The sequence below is a fragment of the Meleagris gallopavo genome, chromosome 7, assembly GCF_000146605.3.
Source record: "Meleagris gallopavo isolate NT-WF06-2002-E0010 breed Aviagen turkey brand Nicholas breeding stock chromosome 7, Turkey_5.1, whole genome shotgun sequence".
Taxonomy (NCBI): domain Eukaryota; kingdom Metazoa; phylum Chordata; class Aves; order Galliformes; family Phasianidae; genus Meleagris; species Meleagris gallopavo.
The window spans coordinates 23,291,712-23,309,004 of record NC_015017.2 but is presented as its reverse complement, the minus strand read 5'-3'; the positions used below and the strand labels follow the sequence as shown (position 1 = coordinate 23,309,004).

Here is a 17,293-nt window from a genome sequence, read left to right as displayed (position 1 = left end):
AAAGAAAAAAAAAAACTAAAAACCCAAGAAATATCACACCTAATGTAAGGCTAAAGTACTGGTATCACTGTGCTCCATTTAACAGTGCCCAGATGCTACATTTTTTCTATAGTACACAGCTTTTTAAAATGCAGTTACAAAGGTTGCTCCAGAAGTACTACGTTCCATTTTATTACGGTTGGCCCACAATGTCACAGGCAGATGTGGGTGGTGTGGCAGTAGAGGTTGAACTTTCCCACCAATATTCCATTACATGCTGCTGCTGTGTGACAGATGGCAGCAGAGGGGCAGTCTGACAGAATGGTGTCTGACATGGAAGTGGGCACAGAGCAAAGGTGTGTCACTGAATTCCTCCACGCAGAAAAAATTGCATCTTCTAATATTCATCGATGCTTGCTGAATGTTTATGGAGCTCAAACAGCAGATGTGAGCACAGTGAGCTGGTGAGTGGTGTGTTTCAGCAGTGGTGACAGCAATGTGAAAGACAAGTCATGTTCCAGGTGGCCATGCACAGCTGTCACACCACAAAATGAAGAGCATCTCACTCAGTTCACCTGTGTGAATCAGCCAATGGTGGTGACCACGTTGAAAAATAGCATTTTGTAGCTGAGAATTGACTCTATTAAATAGTGTTACTCTGCTCTTTGTTTCTGTCGTCGTTTCAGTGGAAATAAATAGGAAGCATTACTTTGGGATCAACCTACATACATCCAACTGCGGAACAGTTGATTTACTCCGGCATCTCAAGACCAGCTGAGGACTGTTGTCTTGTCTCTAGTTTAAACTTGCTGACATGACAATTTGACTATCCTCCCATAGGAACAAAGGTTATTGCATAGCATCTCACCCAAGTAATGCATATGAATTTTTCACTTCATATTATTGTGAAATTGCCTCTACTTGAAATATACTTCGTGCAGCCTAAGTAATAACAATTAAATATTTTCTCCCTCAGAAATAACAGACATAAAATATTCAGTTAACCAAAAACATCTTCAGCTATAGCACCCCTGGCAATACTTGGGCATGCTTCCTCAAACATTCATGCAGAGACCACCGCTGCATGACAAGTACATGGTAAAACCCATAACCACTCCTTTATGAAAAATTTAATTTCTAGTCACCCAAAGGAGGTATTTAATTTTTTACAAATAGATTAAAAAAAAGGTAACTTATGATTCATCATTCTGACTAAAACAGAGCTGGAAAACACAGTAAGTTTCTGGAGATTTTCCACTGGTGCAGCTATTCAGCTTTCCTATGGATATGCATATTGGAAAACATTAAGCAGCAATTCACAAGCAATCACATTTAGATTTATAGACATTTTCAGCTTACTGGTAAAAAGATCATTACCTGTGATGGATCATTTGCGGTCAAGTTTCTCCCCAGTACATTTTGTTTCAGTGCAAACCCACTGTTTCTCATCTCCGCTATTAGCTCCGAGGGGTGCATTGATGGCCCTGTTCACAAAAATCACAGTTTGAATGTATCATTTATATCTCTCTACCTTTTTTGGACTCCACAGTAGGAATTCAGTTGAAGCTTTGTTAAGTAAAATCACAGCTAAATCAACTCAATAATCTTCTGCTGAGCAAATAATCAGATATGATTTTCTAAAACAGCAGTCTGGAGATTCAGAATAGAAAATAATTGCATTTTTCTTTAAGTACAAGGGGATTCTCTTATGTAACTTTGTCATGTTGAAAACAATATATTTAGGTAAGTGTATTTCTGCTATACTACAAAATGCACGGAAAACAGAAAGAAAAAAACATAAAACAAGACTCAAGTGCCCCTACTCCCTTAACACAATGGGAAAATGCATTGCTACTATGCCATTAAAAAGGCATTCTTCATAATTTTTCACGCATTTTTGAACTTAAACATAAAAAGTAACCATCATCAGAAACCTGGTATACAGACGGAAAATAAATACATGGAAAAATCAGTTAGGTCCTAACTCATTCTAGGGCCCCCCAGAGGTGCTGGGTCTCTGTGCTGTTACTCAAAGTCCGCTCACAGCTTTCAGCTTCAAAAGTGTGCAGTACCTCACATTACCATAGGCGTTTGGGATTAGGCACAGCAGCTTGGTCTGCATCGTGCTGGCTTCGCTGTAACTTACATCTCCACACCTGGCTCCTTGGCTTTAACTGAATGCTACAATTATCAATATATAATTCCCTGAACAGGCATTTTCTCTTCACCCTGAACACACCTGCTCTTGGTAGGTCCCTTTTGGTAAATCTCCACAGCACTTCATTCACTAGCCTTCCTGTCAATGACTGTGTGAGGCAGATGGAGAAGGCAAGCTAAAGTAAAATTCGAAGGCACGTTATCCAGAGTACGGAGCCATCAGTAATACTTCACTAAACTACATGTAAATCCTAAGTTCAATTTACTCTTACAAAACATATCCATCCTGCTTTGTGGTTTTGAGAGTTTCTGGGTTGTGGAGAACAAGACTGTTTGTTTTTGTTTTTTTTTTAACATGGGTAAGTATAGAAAATGGAATTATTACAGAAAACACAAAATAGCACTTTCTCAAAAAAAACCATCAGCTTTGACAGTTCCTGACTTTTCTTGTACAACACACTGTTCACAGAAACAAACAGGTCTATACACAAAGAAAGAATGAAGAAGAGAAAACTTTGGAAATGTTTCAGGATCCCTTGCACTTTTTCACCAGTGTATTATTTCGCCAGGCACAATGATTTTCTGATGGGAGATCCCTCTCAGTCTTTACTTGAGTCCACACGGTCTATTAAGTAGGGGCTTATCTTTTTCTCCATAGATGCACCTTTACTCGTAGCTCATTTTCTAGAAAAACAAACATTTCAGGCATTCTTTGTTCACAACAGCACTGTTAAGAGGTAAATAATTTCCTCTTCCACACAAAAAGCCAATCACAATCGCACAACGCTACTGATTTTGGTGCATTTCTGCCCAACTGACTGCAGTTGTGCTGTAAAGCACAGACCAACACAAGGAAGAGGAGGCCTGCCAGAGTGCCTGCTCACACCAGGATCAGTGCAGCCACACACATAATAGCTATGCTAAAGAGGAAAGTGAACAAGGCTAAAACAAATTTCTAGAAGCCTTGCTGCCATGTTTATTACTGACATCAAGGAGACACATTCATAGCTCCATCTGCAATGCTTCAGACACTACATGGTACTACTGTAGCAAGGACAGCTGACACCACTCTTACTCCTGTCTGGTGGACATGGACAAGTTACACCAAACCTACTACAAGACCTCGAGATTAAAGCGGTTCATGAATTCAATTGTTTCTTATCTGGTCTTCCTATCAAACTGTACGTTAAGGACAGACGGTCAGCTTGGGCTGAGAGGCTCTCAGTTGGCTAAGCTCTCAGGAATCGATGCTACCTAAGTATGCCACAAGTGGCATCATCAATTTTCAATCAATCCGTCGTCAGAAAAGAAACATACTTTGTGTACTGTGCAAATGGAGGTCCCCTGTCCTGGTTTTACCAGTATCCCATATCACGACACCATGCGGCAGGCTACTGGGTGTGGAGGCACAGTGCACTGCGCAGCAGCGTTATCTTGTTATCTCTCCTCATCTTTATGGCGTGGTTATTCTTTCCTTCTCCCCAAAAGGGACCCCGTTTCCATATCATGCTTCAAACCACAACATCCTCAGATACGCATTCCTTAGGGACTTGTGAGACTGCCCGTGAAGAAGCCAGCTCAGTGATCTCATGCAGGTGAAAAGGACCAGGGAGGACATTATGTCATAAGTTAATAGCACACTAGATGTAGAAATTCTGTAAAAATAGCAGATTGCTAGGAATCCTAACAGAAGTCTCTCAGTGTTCCTCCATCAGCTAACTAAAAATAAGCTCAAAGTCATAATGTTTCATCATCCGTTTCTTATTCTTTCTGAAAGAAGTCAAATAGAGTACCCTGCTATTTTTAAATAGCAATTTTTCAATCTTCCAAGCTTATTTTCTAGAATTTACTTTTTTTTTCTATTTTTTTTTTTTATCTTTTTCATGGCCTGAAGAAATACTGTTTTCAAGGAAAGAGGCTGCTATTTCTTCCTGCTTCTTCTCAGAGTTCTTAACATTTTTACTCTCTTATATTTTGTTCAAGGTAGTTTTAAAGGAAAAAAAAAATAGACAGGTTGGGACATTAAACCTGAAAACTCAAACTGTTCAACAAAGTGCAGAAAGAAGGATTTTAGTCTTCACAAAGTACAACCTGAGCACAACCATAGCTTGACAGCTGTTGGTGCATCTCTATAATATTCATGCAATTAAACAGATAGAAGAGCTGTAAGTAGAATTTTTCTGCAGCCCACGTGAGCATCAATTATGCTGGATTTCACAAGGATATCATACGAAGACTTCTACAACACATTGTCAATTTGTTTCTATAATAAAGAGCACTCCAATTTCTTCTGCACTTTACTGAGATCAATTTTAACAGAATCAATTCTGCTTCTATTAAACAACCAGGGGGCAATATAATTCTGGATTTCAATTACTGACCGCCTAGCTTACAGCAGGCTCTCCCACCACACATTATTACCTCCACTCACAGCCCTGAAACAAGAGAACCTATAGCCAAAACTGTCATTTTCCATTTTGTCTGTACTTTTCACAAAGCCAGAAATGCAAAGAGCGTGTGTAATGCTTTGTTGTTGCCAGAATGTTTCATCTAATGAGCACAGGCAAAGGACTCCTCCTTGGGAGAACAATGCTAGCTGTAACACACCATCCAGCAGACCTCCATTAAAATGTCTAAAGCACATTTTTCAAATTATCCAATATTAGCCAACAGGACGTTAAAACCTTTTTTCATAACAACTGTGATTAAATACCACTTTTTCTACAGCAGTTTCAGTGGCAGTAAGGACAGACCATAATACTGTGATTGCCAGTATCACCAAGATAGTACTTTTCCATCTATCTGCTTGTGCTACCCTCGACAGCTCAACTTACTGATAAAAGCTTTCACTACTGTCACCAGTACAGATAAACAAACCCATTTATTCTTTGCAATCGATGAGGTCCCTATCTAGATTTTTATTACAGAATACATATGAAAAGCAAAGAGGTAAGAAGCAGTAATGCTGTAACCAGCACTCCCGCCTGTGGCAGGAGAAATCATCCTAGCCAGTACATAGCAGATGCAGTTACGTATTGTTACGAATTGAAATAAGCCATTCCATATTAAAAAACAAAAAACCTGAAAAAAAACAGTGTATTCCTCATGGTGCCATTTTAATTACAACTCTTTAACCTTCATTTCAACCAACGCTCATTTTTTGTGCCAATAGAATATTCAGAACATGTTTGGGCTTTTCTAGAGCTTCCCCATTCCTCACCATACCATCAGCTATCTCCTCATTTGCTAACAGAGATGAAATTTATGCAAACACAAAAAGCACACTGGCCTATCTGCTAGCCCTTCATCAGTACACTTCACATTCAGTATACTCTCCTCTACCTAGGCTTAAAAGTCACTTACAAACCAAGGACAAGAGACTCTGCAGGCTTATCCATTATTACCATGTGCTTTTTGTTAAAAAAGTAGAATGGTGATGACATGCTTAGGTCTTTCTCATGCTCACCTTGGACAGCATGATGCCGTAATTCTTCCAAAAAGAAATTTGATTTGCTATATGATAGCAATATTAAAGCCACGCTCTGCTGTTGAATAAATCGATCACATTAGCAACTGCCACTCAGACCTAAAAATCTTATTAGTGATCTCTAAGCAAAACAAATAGGAATTTATTGAATTAGCCATTGAAGATGAACGGTGCATCATAAGCTCACAAGCAATACAACTCCACTGGCTGAGGACAGCATGGCTGCACGCTACAGTTTCCAAACAGGAACATAAAAGAAACAACCAGTGCCCTGTTTTGTTGTGTCTGCAGGTGGGCAGATGGAATACTGTAGACCTGCGTACACCAGGAAGATTGCAAACAGCTCTTTCACCTTATTAAGTGTTGGAAAACCACGCCGCTGGTTTCCTTAGCAGATGGTCACAAGAAGGGTGAAAATAGGCTGAAATCAGAATGTGATTTTACACAGTGGAAGGGTGTACCATTTAGACACAAGGCTTTTTGGGTTTTGCTTTAAAAGACAACCTAACTTCAAAATTGTGAGAGGCAGGTTTGTCAATAATATACCCACATACTTTTTGTGCTCTCCACACGGTTTTGTAGGTTCTTTATTCAGGTGGCTTAAAAGGCAATGGAACAAAAAAGGGAAAGAATTACAGGCTGAGCCTAATCACGCCATATCCTCTGTGAAGTTTCACCGCAGTTGTGGCAGAGATAAGAGTAGACACTTCTCATTTATCTAAAGGACAAAGAGCTATTATCATAATTATGTGATCGTGACCCTGGTCGTGAAGAACCCAGCAAGTTTATGCAGCCTCCACTAATTCAGAACTGATCATTTTTCACTGATAATTTTTCCATCTCTTTCGGGGATGACTACATTCAGACCATATTTACACTTCAAAGCAACTGCTGCAGTTGGCATTGAGAGAAACCAACGAATACAAAACCTCTGGCTTTTAATTAGCTTTTCTTCAGAGCATCTGCAGTTTAACTGAATGTAACACATTGCCGTGCTTTTGTCGCAGGCTATTTCAGAGAATCTTGAATTTTTAAGAAGTAAAAAAACATTTAAATCATCAAACTGCTACAGGAATCCATATTTATTACTCAAATGCCATTCACACCAAATACAGAGGGTTTTGAAGCATAAATGGAGGGTTATTCTGAAATGAGATAGTTCTTGAACTACGTGAAGACTCTGTTAGGGCTCCAACTGCTCACAATCAAAGGTCTCAGCTGCAGACCATAAAGGAAAGTTTCATGCGCACTGCAATTCTGCAGATGACCATTTATACTAATGGTCACAGTTAGCATATTCAAATACCTCTCCTTTGTCAATACAGATTTAAGAGAACACTTCAATCCAGTCCTGCATTCCCAATACAATGCACTTCTTATCTGTGGGAAAACAAAATGGTACCACATCTGTCGCTGGAAAATATGCAGGGAGATTCTACTCATAATATAACACAGACATAGATCTCATTTTTCAGTCTTAGTATGGCTGATGATTTCAATGATCTTTATGGCAAGGGATTTCACACCCCAAAGCAGCTTAAGATCAGAGAGCAACAGACAAGCACAGTGAGTGTGGGGATGCTGGGGTAACACAAAAGTGGCACAAGCTTTAGGAGGGGCTGATGAGCCTTTAGAAGGCTGCATTTACACTGACACACCAAACGCCTTTTCATCCCGGTAGAACATCAGACACTAGATACACATGTCACTCAGTCACATTTCGGCTTTTATTTGCCTCAGTTTTCCATAAATATGTAAACCATTTTGCAGAATAGTTTCTTCACTGGATAGAAAATATATGGAGCCAGTTGACTGTAACATGTTGAAAGCAGTGCACAGCAGAGAATGATGCCCAGCACTCTCCAGTTCAATAGGTCAAGAGCATCAGATTGGACTGATTTATCTGACCGTGGCACTTACAGGCAACGTTGAAGTGAATTAACAAAATTACTTCAAAAGCTTTTGCATGTAAAACCTATGAGTCTATGTTCTAATAATGTTAAACAAAAAGCATGGAAAAGCACCAGAACCAACAGCAGTTGCTGGTTAACAATTAAAATAAAGGATTATACAGGCAAACTTTTAGATGCTAGTGACGTTTTTCTACTCTCCATATCACATACTCCATATGTGCATATACACACATATGTGCACAGCTGGATGTAAAGTCAGAACCACAAGAGATACTTTCATCTTGTCTGAACTTTGAAAGTTAGGATTTTACCAGTAAAAAAAAGGTAAAGCAGTTTAGCCCAAAGCAGCATTTTGATGGCCTAATTTAACTTTGTAAAGGAGAAGTAAATCTTATCAGTTGGTCTCTGTACGTGTCACAGTTGGAGCATTCTAGCACTACTTCGCAGTTTCCAGTGATCAAAGTAAGTTACTTTATATCTAAAACTAAGAATTTCATAATGGAAATAATGCAACATCAGGGGGTGCAGTTATCATGAAATAATTACACTCCTGGGAGATTACAGACAAGGCTGTACCCCAGGGGTGTGATTATCCCATGCTAACCACATCCACTGAAATTGCCTTATTGCAGAAATAATCTCTATTCACTGGTGAGATATTATTCAAAAGGCGCTTTTTTAATGGTAAGATTATTATTTTTTTTTCTAGTATGAATTACCTGCTAGATTAGTAAAATAGTCCCAGAAGCAAAATAACCAAGCCTAAGCTAAGGGACTGACTGTAATTATTTTGCTGTTTGCTGGTGCACTGCAGCGTATTTTAGATCTTGAAAGATAGAGGTCTTCACTCGAACAGACCGGAGTCGTGTGCCATGCACGCTGCACCCCCACACTGCTTCCACCTGAGCAAAGCAGAGTCAGCAACTGGTCTCTGTGTGAGACACTCAACGTTGAAACCGCTTAGCGACTGCTGTTCTGGATTCCATGCAGGAAGGAAGATGACAAAGCAGCCATCACATCAGATAAATGCAAAGACCAGTACCTTTTGCTGAATGAAGAGGATTGCACCTCTTTCCTCAAAGGCTAACAGAGAAGAACTTCAGATAACCCAACTAAATCCAACAAAGTCTCATTTTCATTCATTTTAAGTTAAGCTTTTCCTCTGAGGCTGAAAAGCCTGAGTCCAAACAAGGAATTTTACTCTGCTCTCTTCCTGAAGGAGAACATCAGAACACCTATTGCACCTGCATTAAGCGCTATTCAGTGTTTTCTCTGTGTGTTGAGATGCACCATTTATAGCATATGAAAGGAAATAATACTGGCAATTAAGAGTGAAATGTGTATTTCTCATACCTGTAGCAGAAGGTCTTCCTAAGAACAGACCGGACTACCTAGAAAAAGTTCAGGCAATAAAACATCAAGAAATGCAAGAATGTTGGACTGCAGTAACTGTGCTTCTTGGCAGATCACCATTTCAACCACTAATTCACTGTTCTGTTCACGTGCTGTTTCTTTCCCTTTGACATGACTTGTTTCTGCATTACTTTCTTTTATTTTAAAATCCTATGAAGCTTATTGATTTGAGCATTTAAAGATGCTGTGCTTTTATTAAATTGAAGATGCCATTCAAAGACGACCTTTTGAAGGCATTTTAAATTTTCGGAGGAAGAAAGGGCAAGATGGGGATGGGCAGTTTCTGCTTCCTGTTGCCTCTCTGGTTCAGCCACAGGACCTGCTGCAGGGGCTGGGATAGACCCAGAAGCATTTTCTTCTTTTTGAGGGTACAGAATAATGGTGAACAGTGTTTGATAGGCACAGGCCAGGCACCAGCACAGCACAGCGAGCTCTAACTCTTTCATATTGCCAGGATCAGGGCACAGCTTTTTGAAACATTCTGTCAGCTTTTTAGGATTCTGCACTTGATAAGGGGTGAATTCCAAACCATTCAGAGATGGCGATTAATACCTGCCCATCTCCTCCCACACACCTTGCCACCCACAGCCATCCTGCCTCAGGGCACATCTCTGGCTGGTGTTTTGCAACGGTTGTTTAACCACAGATAAAACCAGAAACACAAAGAAGATACAGCAATAGGATTGTGCCAGTTTGAACATCCCAGCTGTATTCAAAAATTTCAAAGCCTATTTTAACTTGCCTGTAGTAAAGAGCTTGTTAATAGTCCTCACAGTAAGGTTCCCTAATTGCTAGAACGATGGCAGTACTGAGTACAAATACCACATTAAGTTCATGGTCAATGTAATATGAGTGTGCACTATCTACAAAATGCCAAAAGCACGTGTAACCTTAGGCCAGCTCCCAGTATTGATAAACAAGAAAGGAACTAAGAAAATTAACTATGAAAGCAAATAAAACCACACTGAGAGTGAAAGAATCAATACTGTGACCAGCAACTACTATGCTACTATAAAGCTTGTAACAATTTTAACATGCTCTGGTCAGCTCCATCATCATATCATTATAACCCTTTCAAGTCCTGGGCACCGAAAAAGCCTGCTACGGTCTAACTTGGCAGTCAGCTCAGCACCACACAGCCATCCGCTCACCCCTCCTCCAAGCAGGAAGGTAAAGAGAATCAGGAGAAAAAGCCTCATGGGTTGCGATGAAGACAATTTACTAAGACAGAAAAGCAAAGTTGATGTGAAATGCCATTGCTCACCACCTGCCAACCAATGCTCAGCCAGTCCCTAAGCTGTGGCAGTCCCCAGCCAACTCCCCTAGTGTTATAGTTCCATAACTGTGTGGCATCATGCAGAACAGCCCTTTGGCCAGTTTAGGTCATCTGTGCTGGTTCTGTCCCCTCAGGGTTCCTAGCCCCCCAGGCCCTCACTGCCAGGGCAGTAAGAGAAGCTGAAAAGCTGAAACATCCCTGGCTTTGTGCAGCATTGCTCAGCAACAACTGCAACATGTGTTGGGTGTGGGATCAACAGTGTTTTTTTCCTAAACAGAACACAGCATCTTAGCAGACATTATAGAGAAAACTAACTCCGTTCCAGCTGAAATCAGGACAATAGGCTAGATTGCATCTTTCAAAGAAAATCGGTTTCATAAGCTATTTGCAGTCCTGGAATATTAACTGTTATACTATATATTTTTGTTATTATTATCATATATCTATTTCTCATTTACGAGACAACACATTTCAAATTTCATAATACACAAAGGAGGAACAAGCTTTCAGAGATGGAGCTCCTACAGAAGGAATTACTTCCTAACCTTTCAGAGTATTACTTACTTTAAGTAGTATTTTCTGCCTTCTAGGCCAATCAAAGTAAAAATGGCACAGCAGAACACATTTTCAATGCACTAGAAAATAATCAGAAAAAAACCCAACTAGGAATAAGCAGCTTAGGAGTAGTAATGGATATAATCAGTGATAAAGAGAAGCAGGGAAAAGCAAAGCTCAGAGAGCTGTGTTTTATAGAGGAAGACAAGAACATTCACAGAGGTGCACACTGGTTCAGCATTAAGGCTCATAAAAAGCATTGGGTAGATTTAATGAATGGAAACAACAATGAAGATAAATGGTCAAAGCAAGATTATACTGTGCATGTGGGGGGGTTTTGATCAGAACATGACAGGTTTTGGCTTTGTTAGTATTACAGTGCTCTGTCAGGAAATGTAAAAACACCGTTCTGACAAACTGACTTTACCCTCAGCTAAGGCTGAGTTTACAGAGCTGACTGCAGATCTGCACACGGTAACACCTGGGTAGAGCTCTCAGCAACACGAAGACAAGAACTTAATCCCCTATCCCAGATAACATAGGACTGGTATCAGGGTTCAGTTCAAAAAATTGTAAAATTTTTGTAAAATGAGATGCAAGCTTCACCTAACGTGCATAAATTATGAGTCTTAAGAGAATTACTGAATTAAATAATCTGTGTTCTCACTTAACTGTATACTTCATATACAGTCAAGGAAACTCCAGAAGCCTCAGAGGAGCATAACTTAGCTTGTTATTAAAGCGGATGAAGATTTAGAAAAGCTGATGAGAGGATTGCATGACTAAGGTTAGAAAAAGCAGACAAGCATTTTTACGCTGATCTAATTAACAATATTACCCGTTCCTATAAACCTCTTATCTGCTATTAAATGAAGAACTTACAATTGTTTTAAATTTTACCACCACTGTTTTTTCATACAGTTTTCTTGAAAGAAAAAATGAGAAGGTAGTAGTATCATTACAGCTGACTATTCAAAGCCAAGATCACAGTGCCTTACAAATTATATATACAAACCCCAATCTGTCACCCGCCCCTACTCGCTGAAATCCTTCCTCTCAGTCTGCTAAAGACTGTGCTCAGCACAGCACACTGTCTTCCAACTTGGAAATGTGAGGTCATTTGCACAGCCTGAGTACATTGAAACAGTTTTACAGCTTTTTCCTAACACAGAATTCATCCTGCACATTAAATCCCTCTCTTAGGCTTCGCATGACTGTTTGGAAAGCTGCCCGGACAGCATCTCTCTCCATAGGAAACACGCAGCATTCCAACTTTCCTGCTCTAGATAATTGGTTCAGTTGGGTTTGAAGCAAGCAGTTAGCCTTACATTGACACTGTGAAGTGTCTGCATTAGAAATAATGAGTCCATTTTCAAGCTGGTACAAGCATGTACCAAATATTTTCAAATTTCCCAGCCAAGCACTCCTAAAAATTGCCCACATCATTTGAACTGGAATAAAAAAGTTCTGTAGCATAAAAGCACAACTGACACGTAACAGCTGCACTGTATAATTCTACCCCCACCAAATGCTCCAAGCACAATTTCGTCTAAGGTAGGAATGAGGTAAGAAGATGATTTAATGTTATAACCTATTGAATATAAAGGCTGAGAATGTCAACTGCAGGATCGCTAACGCAACGGTATAATCATCAGACAATGCTCAGAGGAGCATAAGAGGCATTGTTTCCTTCAACTTAAGTCTTCTATGCCTCATCCCAGAGAAATGAAATATCTGCGTGGTGTAATTCCGAAGGCAAGACTGTTGGTAGGCCCAACGTGAAATAAAACTAAGAGCTACTATATAAAATAGATATCCTGAGCAGAAACAGAAGAATAGGTGTTAACAAGTGTGCGGTCGTAGTGATACTCCTGCAAAAGTGAATGATCATGACCTTGAAGTGCAGTAGCAAGTCTGAAGACTCACCCATGTTACCAAGTGTCTCTTAATAGACCAGGATTTTGAAAATATTAAAAGCATTACTAACTTGAGTCAGTTTACAGCACTCTAGGCAAACATCATTTAGTTTGAATGCTTACATCCACTTCTTTATTGAAACCTAGTTAAAAAAAAAAAGTTAAGTTCACAAAGCAATCAGAAGCCAGCTGAAAGGAAACCAGGAAAGCTCAGTTCCACTTACTCATCCATTTATAGAAGTGCAATCAGATATATTAAAAAAATCTCTCCATTTTTCCAAATGATTAACAAAAATATACTGATACACTACAGCTTTTCAGAGCAGTTTGCCTGAACCTGAACTGGGACAGTCTTTGACAACACACTACATGATTACTGGTTTGGTAACAGGTATTCTCGGACCGATGGAAACAATTTCACTGCAGCTTCTGACATTTTGTCAGAGGAAGAATCAATAGCAACAGTCTTTAGAGATTCTTCTAAAAATGGGCTAGTAACCAGAAAATTAGATCCCTAGCATTTGAAATGATCAGAAATGTTAGATAGAACACATGAAATAAGAAATCTTTTCCCCATTACACAACCTTTCGAAAGAAGATAAAGTTTGCAAAATTAAACCTGAGAAGTTTTCCCCACGTTTTTATCCAGACCCTCAGAAAGGCATTTGCTGCCTACCTGAACCATCACTGGACACTGAGCTCGCGTTGATTCCAGAGAGGCCGAACAACGGACATTCTCGATCAGTGTTTACATGGCCCCACTTGTGGCACTTAATGCACCTCACATTCCGCACCTAGAAGGGAAAAAAAGAAGCCAAACAACACTGGCGTAAGTTAGTTAACAATACAACTTAACATTTACAGAAACATTTGTGTTAGTAGCAGGAGAAATGTTTTTAGACTCACTGAGAAACACAATAAAATTAAGTCCATGTGGATTCTCTGCAGTTAGATAATATTTGCAATACACTCAAGATCTCCACAGGGTGAAATGTATGTGACTTGCCTGGATGCCAAACGGCTGGTCTCTGATATTCATGTCATCCTTAGCGTACCTGTTACACAAACACAAAAAGCAAACACATTCTAAATTCACTTTGTTTTGTAAACCATCACACACCAAACTACTTTGAGACCTCTCCAGGTTTACAACCCTTACTAATTAGCTGCATGGGCATGAATGATTACACAAATGACCCGTTAAAAAATGAAACTGAAAATAAAGAAGAAAAAGAAAAGGTTATGGAAGGTAAATTAAAGAATATGTCTGGATTTTATCCACAGAAAACGTCTTACTTTTCTCGAGGGGCGACCTTTTGCCATTCAAATTTGTATTCAGTCTCTCCTTCTTGCTGCAAAACACAAAGCATGGCAAGTTTGAGCTTTTCCAATACACTTCCAGTAAGCAGGTAAAAAACATAATGAAATGATGTAATAAAATACCTCTTTAGTTTCCTCTTCGAATTTTCAGAAATCATGAAAAGAGAAGAGACAATATATTAATTATACACATAAAATGCAGCTGGTGCCCAATCTGGAAGTAAAACATGTTGAAGTATACACTAATACAACAGTAACTTAATTAAAATAGAGAACACAAATAATCAGCTTCTAGTATATGCAGTTGCAAATCCTTTAAAACCTAATCATCTGTTAAAATTACATTGCTGTGATACACAAGCACAAAAACTTGCAAATTCTAGCCAGGAAAACACTGTGCAACAGCTTGGGATTGGACAGCAATGCTGCAAAGTTCTCTTTAGTTTTCAGAGAGAGAAAATTTGTTTCCTAGTCAGTGCATCTATCACAGCAGTTATAGAGGGACTCACCCTGTCAGATGGTTATCATTAACTTGATTAATATGCAAATTCAGAACTTAATGGAGGAAGTCTAGTTAGATTTGTCTACTCATGTTTCTCAAAATAAGTACTTCCTGGACTACAGACTGTTAAAATGTGTTTCTTTACTTGCTAATTCATAAAAAATAAATTGCAATTTACAAAAGGTTTTCCTCTCACAAGATTTAATGTAATTCCTATCAGGCATGGGTTTACTGCAAAGCAAGTTCTATTTATATTAAACTGAATACTTGGGTTACCAGGATCTCAAAATTACCCTAAAAACTACTTAATAAACATTACTGTGTCATTCACTGTGTCAGTCCCACGGGCCCATTCTTATCATTTCAGTTTCATGTTTTAAAAAGGTCACATTTAAGATAGTAAAATATTTCTGTTCTATATTTTGCATATGTAATAATTAAAACAAAAAGTATCAAGAATAAAATTTCAATTTGGTGGAGATGGTATTTCTGGGCTTGCAAGAAGTGAACAGAGTCTGAGCCTCCTCCAGAAGGTCAGTCAGCCTTCAGGGCTTTGAATCAGCCCTGGTAAGCCTTCTCAGGCCCACTGGCTGGGAAGCATGCCTGGGCCATATGCTGGCTTTACTGAGACCGCCTCTCTCAGCAGGTCAGCATGACAGCTACAGGACAACCTGTTTTCAGGGAGCAACTCTTACAAATTATGTTTTCTTACTCCTGTGCTTACACCTATCAGTCACTAAAACTTAACAACGTCGATGTATCCACAAGGCTTTCAGGAACTCCTGCTCATGAACGTACTAAATACAGACACAGCCAGACCCACCAGAGTTGGGTCATCCAGCATTTATTACTCACAAGACATCAGCTAGTTAACTTCTTGCTTTGGTAACTCCCATGTCCGACACGGATCAAGCTGAATTTCGGGCAGAAGTTTTATGCAAAAGTTACCTTGCTATTTCTAAAAAGGAGAGCTGGCCAAAACAGGTTTGTGCTGCTGGAGCCAATGTGCTGCTAAAGTCTAGTCTTTCTCATCCAGAGCTTTATAATGCCTTAAAGAAACACCAATGGCCAAGCACAGAACCTCTGATGTTGCCATACCTTCCCTTCACACTGAACTGTTGCTTAAAAAGTATTTCTCAATTTGACTGAAATTAAAGTAGTGTGCAATCAAAATTATTAAGTATGATCCATCTCTGCATATATCCAGCAGGAAAACAAAAAGCAACACCTTCTAGCATTACTCCTCTATGACCATACCATTTTAATATCAAAACGACCATATTTATTTGTTCAGAGTGACATTAGTTCTGCCTGCCCACAGACTTCTCAGTACCTTTCTTTGCTCCAGGTGGGGCCTCGTACATGAAGTTAAGACCATTCTTCACACGCTCATCTCCCATAAGCAACCTAAAAGGAACAGTTTGGAGTGTTATACACAAAGCGTTCACATAGGTATTAGTTAATGAAAAAAAAAAGAAACACGCAGCAAAAAATTATGATAATAACCACAAATTTTCCATCTGTTAATCAGCATACAAAAAGCTGAATATCAAAAAACCCAAGGGGCCAGTCAACGCTTTTGCATGCTTCACTGTGTACCAAAGATCAAACATTTCAATCACAGCTGAAATGCAGTTCTGCATCAGTATGTTGCAATACCAGGTCTCCTACCTGTCCTGTTCTTTGTAGCACTGACTGAGGAAGAATCTGATTAGTGTTGATAAATAACTAAGAGGGAGGTGGGAGGCAAATGGATGAGGCCAGGCTCTTCTCAGTCACACGTACTGACGGGACAAGGAGCAATGGCCTAAAACTTGTACATAGCAAGTTCCATACAAACGTGCAGAAGAAATTCTTTATGGTTAGGGTGATGAAACACTGGAGCAGGCTGCCCAGAGAGACTGTGGAGCCTCATTCTATGGAGACATCCAAGACCCATGTGGAAGCCTACCTGTGCGATTTATTTTATGGTACCTGCTTTAGCAGGGGTTGGACTAGATGACTTCCTGAGGTCCCTTCCAACCCCGCAATTCTGTGGCTCTGTGATTTGAAAGCAGACCTTGTTGATTCTGCTTAATCAGACAACAGTTTTCCAGTCACTGTCCTCATCTACCGCCATGGTCAGAAACAGCGTTTCAAGTAGCTTAGGAAGAGCTGGCTCTCACCTGTTATCATAGGACTCCTGTTCTTTGAGATACTGTTGCATTAATTCTTCTTGTTTCTTCTTATCATAGGATATTTTCTGCTCCGCCATCCATACCTAGTTAAAACAAGAGGTTTCTACTTCAAGCAGGCTGTAAAACTGTTGGGTACTGTAAAACACGCCCTATAAGCACTTCATTGGTTTAGCGTGCTGAAAATCAGCTTTAATCAAAGCATAATTTTGATAAGCTAAGACTTCAATGACATTTGAGAACAAAGGCGGGGAAGCTGAGTAACGCGGAGGGAAAACGAAGCTCGGACAAGACGCAGGGGATGCCGCAGCGCTGGGTGCCAGGAGCTGCGGGGGAGGAACCTGTGGGCAGGAACGGAGGGCAGCGACGGGCAGCATAAGGCAACACTGCGCCAGGCGGGGCTGGAGCCAGGGAACGGAGACGGCCGTTCGAGCCCCGCAAGTCTGGGCCGCGGCCGGAACGCGCCGGAGGGCCGCTCACCTTTTTGATGTTGGACTTGGAGGCGGGGTGGAAGTCCTTCTTGCACATGAAGTTGGCGAACGATTTCCCCATGGCGACGGCGAGGAGCGACCCGCCGGCTCAGCGCAACCGGCTGCAGCGC

General features: G+C 40.1%; 1 protein-coding gene and 1 long non-coding RNA gene across 2 annotated transcripts in view; both read right to left on the bottom strand.

Moving 5' to 3' along the window:
- The window catches only part of LOC100550341 (corepressor interacting with RBPJ 1), an 18,681-nt gene extending 1,394 nt beyond the window's left edge, over positions 1-17,287 (bottom strand). Inside the window, exons 1-8 of the mRNA XM_010713761.3 lie at positions 17,173-17,287; positions 16,684-16,778; positions 15,852-15,925; positions 14,140-14,153; positions 13,993-14,048; positions 13,703-13,751; positions 13,373-13,490; positions 1,357-1,463 (exon numbers count right to left, since the gene is read on the bottom strand). Of these exons, the coding sequence (XP_010712063.2) occupies positions 1,357-1,463; positions 13,373-13,490; positions 13,703-13,751; positions 13,993-14,048; positions 14,140-14,153; positions 15,852-15,925; positions 16,684-16,778; positions 17,173-17,244 (585 nt within the window). The 5' untranslated portion in view covers positions 17,245-17,287. The remainder of the gene's footprint in view (positions 1-1,356; positions 1,464-13,372; positions 13,491-13,702; positions 13,752-13,992; positions 14,049-14,139; positions 14,154-15,851; positions 15,926-16,683; positions 16,779-17,172) is intronic.
- LOC116216822 lies at positions 4,133-13,365 on the bottom strand. The gene is made up of 2 exons (XR_004160341.1): positions 8,890-13,365; positions 4,133-7,003 (listed from the first exon to the last, which is right to left on the bottom strand). It is a non-coding gene; the product is annotated as an uncharacterized LOC116216822 (long non-coding RNA).
- Positions 17,288-17,293: the final 6 nt, after the last annotated feature.